The 18,402-nt window shown below is 41.6% G+C and overlaps 1 protein-coding gene across 6 annotated transcripts in view; it reads left to right on the top strand.

Moving 5' to 3' along the window:
• The window catches only part of HIVEP1 (HIVEP zinc finger 1), a 148,337-nt gene that overhangs the window by 59,414 nt on the left and 70,521 nt on the right, over positions 1-18,402 (top strand). For all 6 annotated transcript variants that reach the window (XM_030314843.1, XM_030314837.1, XM_030314841.1 and 3 more), the window contains exon 3: positions 18,244-18,297. In XM_030314843.1, coding sequence (XP_030170703.1) covers positions 18,244-18,297 — 54 coding nt within the window. The remainder of the gene's footprint in view (positions 1-18,243; positions 18,298-18,402) is intronic.

The raw sequence follows: 18,402 nt of genomic DNA, 5'->3' as shown, positions 1-18,402 counted from the left end.
AGCCAAAGTCTTACCTTAACCAAATGAGCCACCCAGGCGCCCCTGGATGATTTCTTTTGACTTGTCTTCAAGTTCACCAATTTTTTCTTCTGTAGCGTTTCATCTGCTCTTAATACCGTCCAGTGAATCCCCCCCCCCCCCCAGATACGGCATTTTTCTTGATATTATTTCTGATGTTTTTAGAGTTTTTATATGTGTTCTGAAATTCTCCTACTATTCATTCTTTACAAGATTTGCCTTTTTTTTTTTTTTTTTTTTTTGCCTCTAGCTTTTTGGGCATATATTATAGTTAGTTTAAGTTCCTTGTCTGCTAATTACAACATCTTTGTCGTCTGTAGGTCTGATCCTTTTTCCTGCCTTCTCTAAAGTGTAACAGTTTCATGATTCACATGCATCCTGATTTTTTGTTGTATTCAGAACGATGTGTGGATACATTCTAGAGGTCTGGATTCCCTTATCGTCATCTGAGGGTTGTTGAATTTTGTACTAGCAGACAGTGAAAGTACTATCAGATCTTCCGAAATTTGTGGAGGCTTTCAGAGTAGGTAGCTTTCTTTCTTTCTTTTTTAATGTTTTAAGTTTATTTATTTATTTTGGGAGAGAGAGAGAGAGGGTACACATGCCGGAAGGACAGAGAGAGAGGGCACCATCAGCACAGATCCTGACACAGGGCTTGAACCCACAAACCGTGAGATCGTGACCTGAGCTGAAATCTAGAGTCAGGTTCTCAACCGACACAGCCACCCAGGTGCCCCCAGAGTAGGTCTGTTTCAGGCTAGGATGTGATGTTAATCCGAAGGCGTGGCCTACTGGGACTTCTTTGGAAGCACAAGGTGTTTGCCTTGTATTCTAACGTGGGTCCTCTAACGTGGCAAGATTTGAGTTCCAAATTTGGTGTCCTCCATATCGACACCGGTAGGTGCTGCTGTTACTCTGCTCGGCTCTTTCAGCCCACCCTTGGGTTGCTTTCCGTTAGGTTCCTCAAAGCCTTACCCTCCACGCAAGTAGTTGAAGACTCCGCCAAGGATTTGAGGGGCTTGTTCACAGATTCTAGGCTCTTCTCCGGGGCTCCCTCTCTCCTGGGATTTCCCTCTGCCCTCAGTGCCCAGCTCCTGCGGCATTTCCAACTTGTAGCTCTGTCTCCTCAGCCCAGGGTAACTGCTGCTGTCTGCTCCAGCCGCGGCTCTTCAGGCACCGGTGGCTGCCCCTGGGGAAGCGGCCAATGAAATGTGGACCTTCCCTTGTTTGCTGCTTACCCTTCCAAGGTCAAGTCCCATCCGGTTTCTGCCTGCTCTTGGTCACTCTCCAGTACCCTTCTTTGTGTTGTTTGTTTAATATTTTGTACACACTCTTATTGTATTGACAAGAGAGTTAGTCCCGTGTAAGCCGTTCTGCCATTTCCAGAAGCGAGAAATCCTAAATAGATAGGTAATAAATTCTTGCTGTCAGTGGAAGAGTCTTATAATATTAGTAAGATGGTTATCTAAAGACTTAAGAGACTCTGGGAAGCCTCCCGATTGGCATGGTGGAGGAATAAGACCATCCTCTAATCCTTTTGGTTTGTGAGTTTGGTGTCCCAGGTTGACTGGCAGCTGGTTGTAGGTGAGGTGGAGGAAGATGTTACCATACAGCATTCTCCATCGCACACCATTGTAAGCAAAAGCAGATGGATCATGGGGTGAGCATGTACTAGGAGAGCTTTGCTTCGTGTCCTTTTTTCCTCTTCCTCTTGTGAGGTTACCATTTTTTACCATATGCTATAGGTACTACTACAGTCATGTATTTTCCTCGGTTCATATATTTTCATCTGCACTAGAGCTTGGGCTCCACAAGGAAGATACTGTATCTAGATCAGATCTTTGCATAGGGTAGGTTCTAAGGATGACATGAAATGTACTGTGCCAAGCACAATGCCTGATGTCCTGAGAACAGTGATTTTTTTCTTCTTTTCTGTCTACTCTCCTCTGCTCTGTAAAGAGTTGTTAAATATAACAGGACTGGGAAATTAAGAAAAAGAACAGATTTATTACAAGCACCTACTCTTCCCCCCCCCTTTTTTTTCATGTGGCCACATAAGAAAAGTTTGTACTAGTAAGAGCTATATTGTTACATTATTTGGGGAGAAATTTAACAATTGAAAAAATGAAAACATGTTTAGTATCACTGTGAAAATTTACCTTTTTTCCTCACTTAGAATACAAAAGAGTAGTAATAGTGTAGATCAGGTCCGCGTCAGAAGTTCCTAACCTGGGTTTAGGATCTCTGTAGATTGCTGCAGTCCCTGAGATCATATGGAAGTGTGTGTGTGTGTCACTGTCTAGCAGAGGCTACACGATGGTCATAGGATTTTTTAATAGAGACGTTTTGAAATTTTACTTTATTGTTTTTAAGTAGCTTTTTAAAAAAATTTTAAAAAGTAATGGATCAGTATTGGAGTAGGATGAAGATATTCCAATCTTAAAAAAGGTGTCTTGTTTATTTCTTGCATCAATTCATTTTAAAAAAGTATGTGTTCACTTCACGTGCACGCGCACGTGTGCATGTGTGTGTGTGTGTGTGTGTGTGTGTATACACACCCAAAACAACCTGGAATCTGATGTGCCAGTATACTAACAGTGGTCAATTTATGTAGTTGAAATATTGTTTTATTCTCATACCGTATATTTTTGTTTAAGTTTCAGAACTTAAGTAAATCTCACAATGTTAACAGATTCAAACAGAAAAGACTTTTAAAAATACAATGAAATATATCTTTCTTATCTGGACCCCTTTCCTCAGGGATGGCTCTGAATACCAGCAGAAGTGACTTCTGTATCCTTCCATAACACACACACACACACACACACACACACACACACACACTCATTTGGTTTTGACACAACTGGAAGAATACTATGTACATTAATTTTGTATCTTAGAAAACTTGCCAATCTTCAAATTCTTATCCTTCCCCTGCCACACCCAAAGGAATTAAGAGCACTGGATATCAAATTTCTAGAAATCATTTTCTCTTCTTTTGGATACCCCTTTCAGCTTTGGTGTGTACAAAACTGACTCCTAGTGGTAGTTCAGAAATTATTTGATTTCCTCTGAAATTATCGATTTCCTCAATTATTTGATCAGAATAATCGCTTCTGATTATTCGTGGGGGCAGTGACCTTCATTGAATGACCCCTGCGTGCTGAGCCCATGGATGCTTTGTTTCATTTACTTAACCCTGTTGTATCTCATTTCTTGCTTATGGTTATTATTTGAACTATGATGCCATAACAACACATTAATAATACTTCGGTACTCTTTCAGTTCTTTTAAATTGCGCATCTTTTAGAAACTTTTGAACACGGAAGTTTTAAAATGATTACAAAATAGAATGGTATAATAAACCTCTTCTTATCTATCATCTACCTTTGGCGGTTAACAGCTGATAGCCTGTCAGGTTTCATTTACTCTGTGAGCACTCTCCCTGCCCCCACCCCATAATGTTTTCAAGCGGACCTCAGATGTACCATTTCATTAATATGCTTTTTTATATAAACTCCAAAAGTTAAGTAATACTTTTTTCACATAATCACAACATCTTTATAAAGAAACAACAACAAACAGTAATTCCTTAATATGATCAAATGTCCACAGTGTTTAAATTTCCAGTTCTCCACAGTATTATAATTTTTAAAAGCATTTTGTTAGAATCAGGGCATTAATAATAAGGTCCACGTATTTTATAGTTTGATATGTCTTTTATGTTCTTTTGATGTATTGGTACCCTTCCTAATTCTTTTATTCTTTTCACATTTGTCAGAGAAACTAGTTTCTCTGTTCTGTTAGACTTTTCCTACCAGTGGTTCTGTTTGTAAATGGTTGAATACATAAATAGGTTTCTTTAAAAACTGTTTCAACTGGGGCACCTGGTTGGCTCAGTCGGTTGAGTGTGCGACTCTTGATTTCAGCTCAGGTCATGATCTCAGGGTTGTGAGATCAAGCCCCACGTTGGGCTCCATGTTGGGTGTGGAACCTATTTAAGATTCTCTCTCCCTCTCCCCTGCTTGTGCACTCGCTCTTTTTCTCTCTCGTTAAAGAAATAAAAAAATAAAAAAATAATTGTCCAGTTATGGCATTTATGGCTTTATTTTGTTTGAGTTAGTAGTTAAATGCATGTTTCTAGATTTGAAATATGGAATGTTCTTTGAAATAAAAATTCACAAGGAAATAAAAGACAAAATCAGATAAAATTATTTTTAAAAGTTTTTTTAATGTTTATTTTTGAGAGAGAGAGACAGACAGAGCATGAGTAGGGGAAGGAAGGGCAGAGAGAGAGGGAGACACAGAATCCGAAGCAGGCTCCAGGCTCTGAGCTGTCAGCACAGAGCCCAAAGTGGGGCTCGAACTCGGGAGCGTTGAGATCATGACCTGAGCCAAAGTCAGATGCCTAACTGACTGAGCCACCCAGGCACCCCAGATAAAATCACTTTAAATACAATCCTGAGAGGTGGCCATACCCATGCATTACATGATAAGTGTATTGTATCTGCTAAATTTGTGGTAGGGGTACAAGCAAAACAAAACAAAACACAAATCTTGTTTCCTTTTTCATTAGAATGCAGTTAACTGCTCAATGTCATACAGAGGGAGGCCTTTCCAGGGTCTCTTCACTGTGGCATAGATGTCTTGGAGTTTGTCTTTCCATAGGCCAGGGCTTGAACCACTGCAACATAACGTCTAGACTCATGAGGGGAGGGGGTGGAGGGGGCACGGGCCGAGAAGGAGCCAATCCAGTGGCAGGTAGCTGGGAAGACCGTAAGTCATAGCTCTTTGCCAGATGTACAGCGGGAAACCCAGATATGCAAGTATTCCTTAGGCCAGACTGACATTTCATCCAATTAGAATTCTAGAGGAAATGTAGTCGTACTTCCGTGTCCAGTCTTGTGAGTCTCTAAATACTTTTCTTCTACCCGAAGGGAATACGGGCGGTTATTTCCAGTATTGCTTTCCTTCTTCCCTCACATTTCTAGTCTTCATCACCCGCCTACCACCCCAACCTTTTTTCCCACTTCTTAGAGCATATAGATTTATTTGTATCTGAAGTAACTGGAGATCACAACGTGGAACCAGTGGAACCAGAACTCTGAAATAGCAAACTTCTTGACCCCAGCCCGTATTATACTTGCCAACGTCCTGGGCATGCTGTGAGTGTTGACCGTTTCCTGGTGAGGGGCTTCCGGTGAGAGGTGGGGAGGCTATCCCAGGAAGGGTCCCCAGGCACGTAGGAGGTGTGTGGCTCGCTGTGCTTAGTTTCTGTGCTTTTGGCCTGTAATAGCAGTTGTGTTGCTATTAATTGTGTTTCAGGCCTTCATTTTGTATTTAAATCCTCCCTTCCCTCCCCTCCCCTCCCCTCCCCTCCCCTTCCCTCCCCTTCCCTTCCCTCTCTTCCTCCTTTCCTTCCTCACTCCTTCCCCCACCCCTTCTCTTTCTTTCAATAAGAGGCTTTTAAAAAATTAAAGGGAAAATAGATGTGTTATTTGCTGACTAGGTATGAGGCAGATAGCCAGCCTGAAAAGCAGAAGAGTTCTTTTCAGACTTTGAGATCCATACCTCTTGGGTGTCTCTCAGCCATCTCTATATTTACATGCTTACCCCTGAATTTGGGGTGTGTGTGTGTGTGTGTGTGTGTGTGTGTGTGTGTGTGTGTGAATCTGTTACTGGTTAGTAACTCAAGTTCAGTGGAACCTGGCATTTAACGTCTCAGGATAAGAACGCTCTGTCTTCATATTCCTTTCTCTCCCCATCATAGTTACCATGACTACCTCCTCCCATCCACGACATCAGAAAGCATCAAATGGGATGAGGATACCAGTGTTGCCATACTCTCACAATAATAATATCTGAACCAAGATAGGCCACGTGTTTTAATGTGATTATTGGAAAACTGTATTATTCCATGTCAATTTTAGCATCTTTGTGCGGTAGCTTATTACATTTAAATAGTTTCTGTGTTTCCAAACATACATTTTTTCAGGTGGAGATCGATTTTCATCTTGGTAATAAATGGATCTATCTGTGATATAATGCTTATTAGGAATGTATGCTTTGGGTTTGCACCTTAGCTGTATACTTTGCTTGCACCCCCTTAGCCATGAACTACACATGGAATTTGACCTTCCTTATCTTCCCTGGTCTCTCCCAACATCAGCAGCTCCCTTGATAAGGCAGACGCTGCCTGCTCCCCGTCCCTGTGGCTTGATAAAAAGTTGCTTCAAGGAGCCAGCTGATAAGACGTTTTTTTCCCTAACTGCTTGCGTTTTGTACAACTTTGAATCTTGACCTGATAATATCTGTAATTTACAGAACATTGATTTTTCAGGTTTGGCTGCATAGTAGAATCACCTGGGAAACTTCTAATGCTGATTTGATTGATGTGGGGTGCAGCCTTCATATGAAGACCTTTAAAATGACTCCAGTACTAAGGGAGCAGAGCTTGAGTTCTGCTGTTCTAGGTGATGCACGAAAGAGCAGAAGCCAGGAGCCGGAAGGGTGGCCCTGAGGGACCCGACCTTGCTTTGGCAGCCGTCTGAGGAAGGAGCTTGCATCAGACTTAGCCTCCTCGATGGAACTTCTCGTGGGTTCTGAACCTGGGTGAAGTTTCAGGAGGGAGACTCTGGGAGTTTGCTTAGTTTTTGACTCCTTAGGAAACGTGTGCTCAGCTCTAAAAACCAGTGGTCTTCCCAGCTCCCTCTAGGGGTGGAAAGGTATAGTTACCCCACTATTATAAGTAGTTAGCATACAGTGGCCTAATACTTAGCTCTGCTCATCAAGGCTAAGGAACTGTCTGCAAAGTGAAACCAGGTATATGTTTTTAAGAGACGAAAAATAATTCAAAAGCCTGAGATGGTTTAGTGGTAACATATTCACAGTGTGTCCATGTACATTTTGTTATCCCATCGTTAGTTTTGCTATCAAAGATGATTTTCTTATAGAAGAAACGTTGCGTTTCGTCGACCCACAGTTTTATCTATTTATTAAAAGATTTCTTTTAATGTTTGTTTATATTTGCAAGAGAGAGACAGAGCGTGAGCAGGGGAGGGGCAAAGAGATAGAGACAGAATCTGAAGCAGACTTCAGGCTCCAGGCTGCAAGCTGTCAGCCCAGAGCCCCACGCGGGGCTCGAACCCACAGGCAGGGAGATCATGGCCTGAGCCCAAGTCAGACGCTTAACCGACTGAGCCACCCAGGCACCCTTGATCCATAATTTTATTTTTTTTCAACGTTTATTTATTTTTGGGACAGAGAGAGACAGAGCATGAACGGGGGAGGGGCAGAGAGAGAGGGAGACACAGAATCGGAAACAGGCTCCAGGCTCTGAGCCATCAGCCCAGAGCGTGACGCGGGACTCGAACTCACGGACCGCGAGATCGTGACCTGGCTGAAGTCGGACGCTTAACCGACTGCGCCACCCAGGTGCCCCTTGATCCATAATTTTAAAAGCATGGTGAAGCTTTTAACTTTTCTCTTTGAACAACTTTAATTTTTTCTCAGTGTCACAATGGAAATATGCTTTCCTAAAGATAAATGGACAATTCTGCAAAATACATGAAGGTATACTTTTCCATATGCGTGGAAGTACAGCAAGGCTACGCATTTCACAGTTGGAATTTTATGGTACATTTTGGTCCTGCTCCCTGTCCCCTGCCTTCACTTTTCCATCTTTTCCTTCCTCGGCTCCTCCTGACCCACTACCCACCGAGCCACTATCCCATCTTGTGTATTTGGCTGCTTGCAGGAACCATCCTCTAGCGCCTTCATCTGGCGGAATTCTTTTCGTCCTTCCCCCTGGAAAAGTCCAAATTTGGCATTCCTTCTCCAATTCTTCATGCAGGTTGCCAGACTTTGTTAGGATAAACAGCACTGCTGTGCACATTGGAGCCGTCAGATACACGTGGGTTTCTACTTCACAGATTCCCTAGTTGTTGTTCATCAAGAGCTTTTATTTGTCCTTACATAAAAGGGCCTTAAAACCGGTCAGCTCTTCCATTCGCGTCAATAATTTGGCTCACCTTAGCCAGTCTGGAAGACCTGTCCCAGAAACACTGAGCTCCGTTTTCTTTGTAGCCAGCTACGCTATGCCTCTTCGCTCAGTAAAATCCAGTCCATTGGATCTGCGCTCCGTCAAACTCATCCTTCCCATCAGTAGATTTTTCATCTGACGTACCTTCTCCTCTCCTTCCCTGTGACCTCAGAGGGTGGCCCTGGCTCTCCCCCTGTTCAAAACCAGCCCTTCTCCCAGACTCTGGATGCTCTATTCTGCTTCCTTAAGGGTCTTGCCCCTGCGTATGTCCTCTTCTTCCCTTTATTTTTGCTCTCGTTTTATGGGCTCCCCACCTTGTGCCTACAAACGTCTTTGAAAACCATACCAAACGTCTTTCTCTTAACCCAGTGTTTCTCAGTGGCTCCCCAGTTCACTCTCTTCTTCTCCACTGAATGTTTTGAAATACAGTTCTGCCCCGGTCTCTTCTCTGCCTCCCATCCCATCACTGCCTCCGCCCTCGGCCCCCCAGCCTCCTCGTCTCACCTCCTGCTTTTGCAAAGCATCGCCAGGACCTCCTAATTGCTCAACCCAGTGGAAGCTTTTTCAGTCTTTCTGGATTGCCTCATCTACTGATTTGACAATGAAACACTGTTCTCTTGATCTCTGTGACTAAAATTATTTCTGGTTCTAATTTTTTCATGTGTTCCTTTTGTTGTGTTTTGTTTTTGTCTCTTTCTTGGGTTTCCCTTTCTTCTCCCTACTCCTGAACAGTTGGAGCTGCCTCTCAGTGTGCCACGATTCTTAACTGGAGAGTAGGTGGCCCATTAAAATCTTTTGTCAAATCTTTTAAAGTTTATATAATCTGGGGCCACCATTACTGTAGTTATTGGCTCAGTAGGTCCTCCTTCCAGAAACCTATAGTATAATAGTTTTATAATATTCTGTCATATGGAGGTACCATATTTACTTGACCATTTCTCAAGTATTCACTCAACAGATACTTATTGAACACCTACTTTATCCCAGGCGCTGTGGATGATTTACTTTTTCATAGTAGAAGAAGCACCGTGATGAATGGCCTTTGCTCCACTCCTTTCATGGTCTCAGTCTAGATTTCCAGCAGTTCAGTCACAATTTTAAGGACGAGTGGGTTTTCAAAGATCTTCACTACCTATGGCCAGATCACTTTATAGAGTAAGTCGTATTTTCACTTCCACCAACTCTGTGGTATAGTTTTAACTACTAGATGTGTAAGACGGCAGTTTCCAAATCCTGTATCTTTAGACCTGCTCTCTCCAGGTTTGTTTCCAAACTGCTCTGAGTTCCTGACACACTTTCTTGTCTTCTTCTTTGCCTTTCAACCTCCTCATGATCCCCTACCTGAATGCCCTCATTCACTCTCCATGGTGAGACCACTCATCTATTTATTTTCAGCCTGTGTATTTCATCCATGAAGCTGTTTCAGGACTCTTCCCATTGCCAAGACGGCCATATCTCCCCGTTCTGTGTTCCCTTAGCACCCTGTGGATAGAGTCACACTGTTACGCGTGTAGAGAGATGGCTTGTTTCCTTCTGTAAGTTCCTGCACGTAGAATTGCTCATCTTTGTGTATCTTTAGGCTAGCGCACGGGGAGCTAATATATTCTGAATTGAATAAATCCTGTGTGTTAACGTTGTAGAAATCATCCCAGAAGATCTGGCGGTGGTGAACACTGCTCTGGGGGTGAGAGCACAGTGCTGGGGGTGCAGACCAGTGGTAGGAGACTGGGTTGGGGAAGACTTCCTCAAGGAAATGAGAACATGATTAGTGGTCAGTTTCTTTGTTTTAGCGTGTTTATTAGAATAATACTTGGTTTATATGGTGAAGTCTGTCCTTTTCTATTGTTGGCGGGTTTTTGTTTGTTTGTTTGTAGTTTTTTTGTTTTTATACTAATGATAGATGTGATTTAGTCAAGTCCGTTCTGGACATTGTTACCTTTTTCCTCCTCCATTGTCCTGCTGCAGTTATGTTACAACAATATCCTTCCTAATACTGAAATATCTTTGCATACTTATTTCACACCCTACTTGGATGTGGCTTTCCAAACTTTGAATATACTTCTTTTAAAAAAATTAATTTTTTTTAAGTTTTCTTAAGTGATCTCTATGCCCCAGCGTGGGGCTCAAACTCACGACCCCAAGATCAAGAATCATGTGCTCCACTGAGCCAGCCAGGCGCCCCTGTACTTCTTGGTATAGATTGTTATTTTTTAAATTATTAATTATTTTTATTTTTTCATTTACATCCAAGTTAGTAAGCATACAGCATAACAATGATTTCAGGAGTAGAATCCAGTGATTCATCCCCTTTGTGTAACACCCAGGGCTCATCCCAACAAGTGTCCTTCTTAAGCCCCTTGTCCATTTAGCCCATCCCCCCACCCACTACCCCTCCAGCAACCTTCAGTTTGTTCTCTGTATTTAAGAGTCTCTTATATTTTGTCCCCTCCCTGTTTTTATATTGCTTTTGCTTCCCTTCCCATATATTCATCTGTTTTGTATCTTAAATTTGACATATGAGTGAAGTCATATGATCTTTGTCTTTCTCTGACAGACTAGTTTTGCTTAGTATAATACCCTCTAGTTCCATCCATAGAGTTGCACATGGCAAGATTTCATTCTTTTTGATCGCCGAGTAATACTCCATTGTATATATATATATACCACATCTTCTTTATCCATTCATCCATCGATGGACATTTGGGCTCTTTCCATACTTTGGCTATTGTCGATAGCGCTGTTCTAAACATGGGGGTGCATGTGTCCCTTCGAAACAGCACACCTGGATCCCTTGGATAAATGCCTCATAGTGCAATCGCGGGGTCGTAGGGTAGTTCTGTTTTAATTTTTTGATGAGCCTCCATACTGTTTTCCAGAGTGGCTGCACCAGCTTGCATTCCCACCAGCGGTGCAAAAGAGATCCTCTTTCTCCGCATCCTCGCCAACATCTGTTGTTGCCTGACTTGTTACTTTTAGCTATTCTCAGTGGTGTGAGGTGGTACCTCAGTGGGGTTTTGACTTGTATCTTCCTGATGATGAGTGATGTTGAGCATTTTTTCATGTGTTAGCCATCTGGATGTCTTCTTTAGAAGAGAGCCTATTCGCGTCTTTTGCCCATTTCTTCACTGGATTATTTGTTTTTTTGGCTGTTGAGTTTGATAAGTTCTTTATAGATTTTGGATACTGCCCCTTTATCTGATATATCATTTGTAAATATCTTCTTCCATTCTGCTGGTTGCCTTTTAGTCTTGCTGATTGTCTCCTTCGCTGTGCAGAAGCTTTTTATCTTGACGAGGTCCCAATAGTTCTTTCTGCGTTCGTTTCCCTTGCCTCCAGAGACGTGTTGAGTAAGAAATTGCTGCGGCCGGGGTCAAAGTGGTTATTACTTGCTTTCTCCTCTAGAGTTTTGATGGCTTCCTGTCTTACATTTAGTTCTGTTATCCATTTTGAGTTTATTTTTGTGTCTGGTGTAAGAAAGTGGCCCAGGTTCATTCTTCTGCATGTTGCTGTCCAGTTTTCCCAACACCGTTTGCTGAAGAGACTGTCTTTATTCCATTGGATATTCTTTCCTGCTTTGTCAAAGATTAGCCGGCCATACATCTGTGGGTCCATTTCTGGGTTCACTGTTCTGTTCCAAGGATTATTTTTTTTAAATGTGTTTTTATTATTTTGACAGAGCACAAGTAGGGGAGGGACAGAGAGAGAGGGAGACATAGAATATGAAGCAGGCTCCAGGCTCTGAACTGTCAGCATAGAGCCTGATGTGGGGCTCAAACTCATGGACTGTAAGATCATGACCTGAGCTGAAGTCGGATGCTTAACTGACTGAGCCACCCAGGAACCCCTTGATATAGATTGTTAAATACATATTCATATATGGAACTTGTCTGTGGTGCTGATTTTTCTTCCCCTTTGGTCACGTTGATGTCAGGGCCATATCAGCTTTATAAAATGACTTAGAACAGCTTTTGTGTTATCCTGTGCTCTGAAACTTTTTAGGAAATGCTTTACTTTTCAGAATTGGAAAGAATTTGATAACAAAAGCATCTGGGCCTGGAACCTTTAAACAAGGTAGTTCTTTGTCGTCCTCTGGTAACTTTCTTCGTTTCATCCGTGGTTATTCCTGGATCAAGTTGAGTAATTTCATGCTCTCTGGAACCTTTTACTAATCAATCACAGTTTTCAAATTCATTAGCACAGAGTTGAGTCTTGTATTTTTTTCCCTGTATACTTCAGGCGGTATTTTCCAATTTGAGATATTACTGGTCTGGATAATCATTTCCAGCATTATTGCACAGTGTCCTCTTCCTGAAAGACACAGGTCCAGAGGCACAAAGATGTGTAACTACAGGTTAAAATGTGTGACTTACAAATGTGGGCTTACTTAGCTGATTTAGTAGTGAACGCCAGGGACAAGTATCATTTAAAAGAGCATGTATTGGGGACACCTGGGTGGCTCAGTCAGACTCCTGATTTCAGCTCAGGTCATGAGATCGAGCCCAGCATCAGGCTCTGCACTGACAGCATGGAGCCTGCTTGGGATTCTCTGTCCCTGTCTCTCTGCCCTTCCCTGGCTCTCTCTCTCTCTCTCTCTCTCTCTCTCTCTCTCTCTCTCTCTCTCAAAATAAATAAACATTAAAAAAAAATTAAAAGCATGTATGGGTATTAGATGCGTTTTTAACATTACATCATTGTCTATATTTAGTCTTACTGAAATAGCTGTAGCAGTTAACAGTAAGAGTAAGGGAGCTTGTGCTGACGGGTAACGAGGGGACGTAGGAGTTATGCTTATTTAGTAGTAAAAATAGTACAGTCGCATATGGTGATCCTTTTTCAATCAGATGGCTTCTCTTTCAGTAAATAGAGGTGCCTTTTACAGTTCATTAGGATCTACTTCATACGATTCTACTATTAGCTTTTCTGCTTTGTGCTTTTAGGGCCAAGGAAAGAGGGAGAGTCTGTGGTGTTAGAGCCGGGGTTATTAGGTACAGATCCGAAAAGTGGCAGAGAAGGATGAGCTAGTAAAATGAAGGTAGAGATCATTTGTTCTTGATCGCATGGAGTAAGAAAGAGTTTACTCAAGTGTTTTTCACGGTAGGCATACAGCTTCCCAAATGTCGAAATCATCTGTAACGTTAAAGAGGATATGATGCTGGGTTCTTCAGTGACACCACCCAATGCCGGTTGTAAGTTTGTGTGCCTGGATCCCTTTTTCTCTTTCTCAGAATGCACCAGCGCTTCTCTGCAGCCTGGCAGGTTATTGCCAGCATTTCTCCAATCAGTAAATCATGCAGGGCCGTCGTATTGTCATGATTACTAATGATCATGAGACAGGTCACCGCAGAGAGACAGGGTTCCGCATGCAAGGTCTGGTGGTGGCACAGAGCAGGGAGTGACAGACTGTGAATGAGGGTGTTAAGAGAAGGGATGGGGTGGGAGCTGACGCCCCGAGGGGGCGGCTGAAGCTGGAAAGAAAACAGCAGTGGGGCTGGGGGTGAGGCGGAGGAGGACCTTGTGAGTTGGCCACACAGCGGAACCCGGGCTTTATATTTGCCTTCAAATTGAGAGTCAAGGGATTGTTTAAAGGGTATGATCATCTGTAAGCCCCTCCAGGAAAGCCTGTCTGTTTGGTTTGGCTTGTTCTCCCATCTTCAGCCCCTCCTGTTGTTCCTGACACGGGGTGGATGTTCACCACAGTGAAAACACAGCTTTTGTGGAATCAGATCCTAACAACTTTGTGTGTTGGTCCCCGAAGCTGGGATGCCCTGCATCCTGAGGCTCTTGAGGGGTGGTGTTCAGGGAGCCCCACCCCCACCCCACTTCACCACGGGGTGGAAATGGTCAAGAGCAGAAACCTACCAGGAGGATTGCTTTACTGTTGTGATTTGTTTCAATTATTCAGTCTTCTCCCCAGAGCCCTAAAAGAAAGGTTATTTTCTTTTTTTTTCCCCTAAAGTTTATTTATTTATTTTGAGAGAGAGAGTGAGTGAGCAGAGGAGGGGCAGAGAAAGAGAGAGAGAGAGAGAGAGAGAGAGAGAGAGAGCGCGCGCGCCAGAGAGAGCGAGCGAGCATCCTAAGCAGTCTCTGTGCTATGACACAGGGCTCAGTCCCACGAACTGTGAGATCATGACCTGAGCCAAAATCAAGAGTTGGATGCTCCACTGACTGAGTCACCCAGGCACCCCAAGAAAGGTTGTTTCTTTTTTTTTCTTAACTTTTTTTTTTAATGCTAATTTATTTTTGAGAGAGACAGAGTGTGAACGGTGGAGGAGTGCAGAGAGAGGGAGACATAGAGTCTGAAGCAGGCTCCAGGCTCTGAGCTGTAAGCACAGAGCCCAACATGGGGCTCAAACTCACAAACTGTGAGATCATGACCTGAGCCAAAGTGGGACGCGTAACCAACCGAGCCACCCAGGTGCCCCAAGAAAGGTTGTTTCTTAAGGGCTCTGGGATTTGGTTTTGGTTTTGTTTTTTGTTTTGGGGTGGTTTTTTTTTTTTTTTTTTTTTTTTTTTTTTGCTCCATGGTTTCAGATTATCTTTCACAAATAAAGAGATGTTTTCCCTTTAATTATTTATGGATGATGGAAATAAAATATTTTTACATGGTTTGCGTGTACAAAAGTTTTTAAATATGTGAGGCATTGTACAAAATTGTTCATAATCTTTACCATTCACAATTTCTGTGCCTTATTGGGGAAGGAAATCTGTAAGAAGTTGTAAATTTTCAACAGTTGCAGAACCAAAATACGACTTACATGATTAGTAGCTTCTCCCTTCTCCTGGCCTGTTACTTGCTCAGCCATGGGCCCCTCTGGATTGTAGAAAAAATCATGGATCCATTCATGTTGCTGGAGTCTTTACCAGGTGACAGCTCCTCCAAATACATTTAGTAAAAATTGAACTAATTAGAATTACATCTTAAATACGCTAAAAACTCATTACAGTAAGAATGCATTACTCACTTTAGACTGACCGACATGGTGTGAATGTCCATTTTGCTTACATATCTATTTTTATTCTTAAACAACAGCAACAGAGAAACTACAGTTTATTTCTCGATGTGTATTTCTTTGTGAGATTGTTACCTCAGATAACAGTGCCATGGAGGGCATGATGGAAGGTGTCTCCGAATCTGAGATCCCATTCTAAGTAACACCCCCAGGCCCCCAAATCAAGGCTTACAAGTGAGATCGTGTATTACTGCTGGGAAGTGTTACCCTTGGTAAAGGGAAAAGGGGAAAATAATAAAAAGTAAAAAAGATGCGTAGGGAACTTCTTTTTATATCAGGTTCTGAATCCAGCAGTGGGTTGTAAAATCAATATAGCTGGCTGGGCAAGGGAGCATTATTCATTTTTAATAGGAAAAGATGGAAGATGGAGTGTGGGTAAGTTTGTTTCTGAATTCTGTGTACACATGTGTAATTGGTTGAAATGTAAAAACACATTTATTGCTCTGAGTCATAGTGAAAAAATGATAAATAGTGCTTTAAAAATCAGTAAGTTGCCTTGTATGAACCAATTAAGAGCAGACAATGTATGAGTCCTTTCTCTGTGATTTTGGAGTGTCTCTGAAACATATTTGACCTGAAAAATCCTAAAGCATAGGTTAAATATAAACAGGACTTTGTCTAAAAATTGAAGCAAAGGCTTTTAATACTGACTATTACAAGCTCTCTAAATGAAAATTGTATTTACCTATTGCACTGGGGCTTTCGGTAAAAGAATTTAAGTAGATACTTAGACCTACCAAAGTAGATGTCCTAAATCTGCTGATTTATGCATAGTTATTATCAAGAGAAAAAGGCAACTTAATTGAAAATTCAACAACAAAGACCAGTATTTTGTGATCACATGTAAATTGAGGTCATTTTTCTAAGAATTTGTTATGTTACCAGTGCAAGCAGAAGGTGGCCAAACCTCAGTGTACTGAATAGCAGTTATTCTTAAATATGTGTTAAATCATGAGTTTTTGTTGCTTTGAGCCACAATCGCTTCTGTTAATAAAAAAAGGTGTTTTATTATATAATGCCAAATTATGTGTGCATAAACTCTTAAACGCAGTCATTACTACCAGAATATATATAATATGTATGTATATATTTATGGTTCTTAAGTTTGGAGGGACTGCTGGCATAGAAATGAGAGTGTTTTTTTCCTTTTTATGTTTCTCAAGGACTGTGTATTTAAATTCATGGTCTGTTTCTTTACATTTTAAAGGTATACAGCATACTTCATATATATTTTACTTTTATAAAAAGCGGCCCTTGTCCTTTTGTTACTTATGTTAACACAGATTTCATCCATGTACTTGGTAGTTTTCTTTTTGAAATAAAGTTACTGCTGATGCAGGGTCCACTTTCTACATTTAATAAGAGGTGTTTTGCTTTTCGTTTTGTTTTGTTTTCTTTTCTTTTTTTAGGACCGTTTCCAGTTCGCTTGTCATTTCATGAGAAATAACTAAAATTTGTGAATAAGAAAAATTGTAATATTTCTCTAGGTTACCTCTACTTGTAGATCTCATGCTGGATCTGATAATTAGCGAACAAATAGGACATTGCTGTGGGGATACACTTATCAGGATGAAAGTTTATTTTTGACCAGTGCTGACAGTGTCTAATACTTCAAGCTAGCTCGACTCCGTTTTTCCTTCTGCTCCCACTCCGCTTTTATTTTGCCGACCGGGTGAATCAACCTGTGATTAAAAGAAGTTTGATCAGAAAATGGAAGGTTCTCTGAATTTTCTGGCTTCCTCCTCAAGGTTAATGGGAGAAGAAGCAGGTGGTTCAGAGGGCCCCTGTGGTGGGGATCCGTGTCTTTTATTTGTTTGGAAAAGGATACATTTTGGAAGTTGATCTTGCGTGGCCAGTGGCGGTAGGCCTCGCGCTGGAGACCGTTTTGGAAACTGGCGGTAGACGCCAGAGGGCGTAAATGGCTGAAGTACCAATATTTTGAAAATTGTTAAATGATACTTCCATGCATTAACTAAAATATTATGTAATTATTGGTACTGTATTCTTTTCAGTACAAGAAAGTACCTGGGAATTTTGTAACTTTTACCGTTATAACGAGTACTTAGGCCCCCGTATTAAAGCTGGAATTATTGTCTTCATCATCAAATAAGTACATCCTTATACAATTTAAAGTAATTGTTGTTTTTTTTTTTTTTAAGGTTTACTTTTGAGAGAGAGGGAACGCACGCATGTGGGAGAGGGGCAGAGGGAGAGGGAGAGAGAAAAATGCCAAGCTCGCGAGCTTTGCGCTGTCAGCGCTGAACTGGAAATGGGGCTTGACTCTCGAACTCCGATCTGAGCCGAAGTCTGACACTTAACTGACTGAGCCACCCAGGCGCCCTTACATTAATTGTTAACCAAAGGAGAACACACGCTTTTTTACAAAATCCACTTGTGCTCCGAGCCTCAGCTCTAACAACTGCAGGCTCTGGGCCCACGCTCATCACCCTCTCCTGTCCGCTCCTGGGGCAGCCCTCCCCGCGCCTTGGTAATTATTACTTGTGGGTTACACCTTTATTACTTGTGGGTTACAACTGATCGTTCAGAACTGGCTCACGTGTAACAGTTCTAGAGTCATTACTCTGATAGAGTGGCTCTCTGTTGCAGTCGGCTACCCACACACTTCATACGTAACTATCCTGGTACCAAGCGTTGGCAAGAGGGACGGGTATTCCACTATTCTTCTGCTTCTCCTTTCATTTCTTGCCCGGTTCTTCCTTTTCCTTCTTCCATGTTTGGCATAGGTTTTAGGCCATCCATGGACTTCGTTTAGACTTGTTTCTAAGCTAGCAGGCATTTGTTACATCTCTCTAATAAAATCACTGCTGGGCATTCATGTGTCTTTATAAGGAAAGCTTTATTTTTAGGTATTTATTAGGCACCTAAACATGTGTTAATTATCGTTCAGTATTTAAAACGCACTAATTATTTGCATTATGGAAACATTCATTGATTGCAACTGGTCCTTGTGACAAAAATGTGATTGAAATTGTATATTCAGTTTTAAAATAAGGGAATATGTCATTACTTTAACAGTTTACACATATTTATTTCATAAGTAATTCAATACATATTGATTACTATGTATGAGGCTCCTTGTATAAGTAGTGTGTCTTACTGCATTCTTATTTGTATATGATGCATTGATTTGTAAAATCTCTTTGTTTTTCTTAGATAAAATTGAAGAAGCACAAAAAGAACTTAATGGGGCAGAAGTGTCAAAAAAAGGTAAATTAAAGTCAACCCCAATGTATTCTGTATTCTTAACAGAGATTCCTATTCAGATCCCTATAATTGCAGCCTTACTAAATCTATCAGTGAAAACATATCACG

Source organism: Lynx canadensis, chromosome B2 (assembly GCF_007474595.2).
Source record: "Lynx canadensis isolate LIC74 chromosome B2, mLynCan4.pri.v2, whole genome shotgun sequence".
NCBI classification, from domain to species: Eukaryota; Metazoa; Chordata; class Mammalia; order Carnivora; family Felidae; genus Lynx; species Lynx canadensis.
This window is presented reverse-complemented; position numbering and strand designations above follow the sequence as displayed.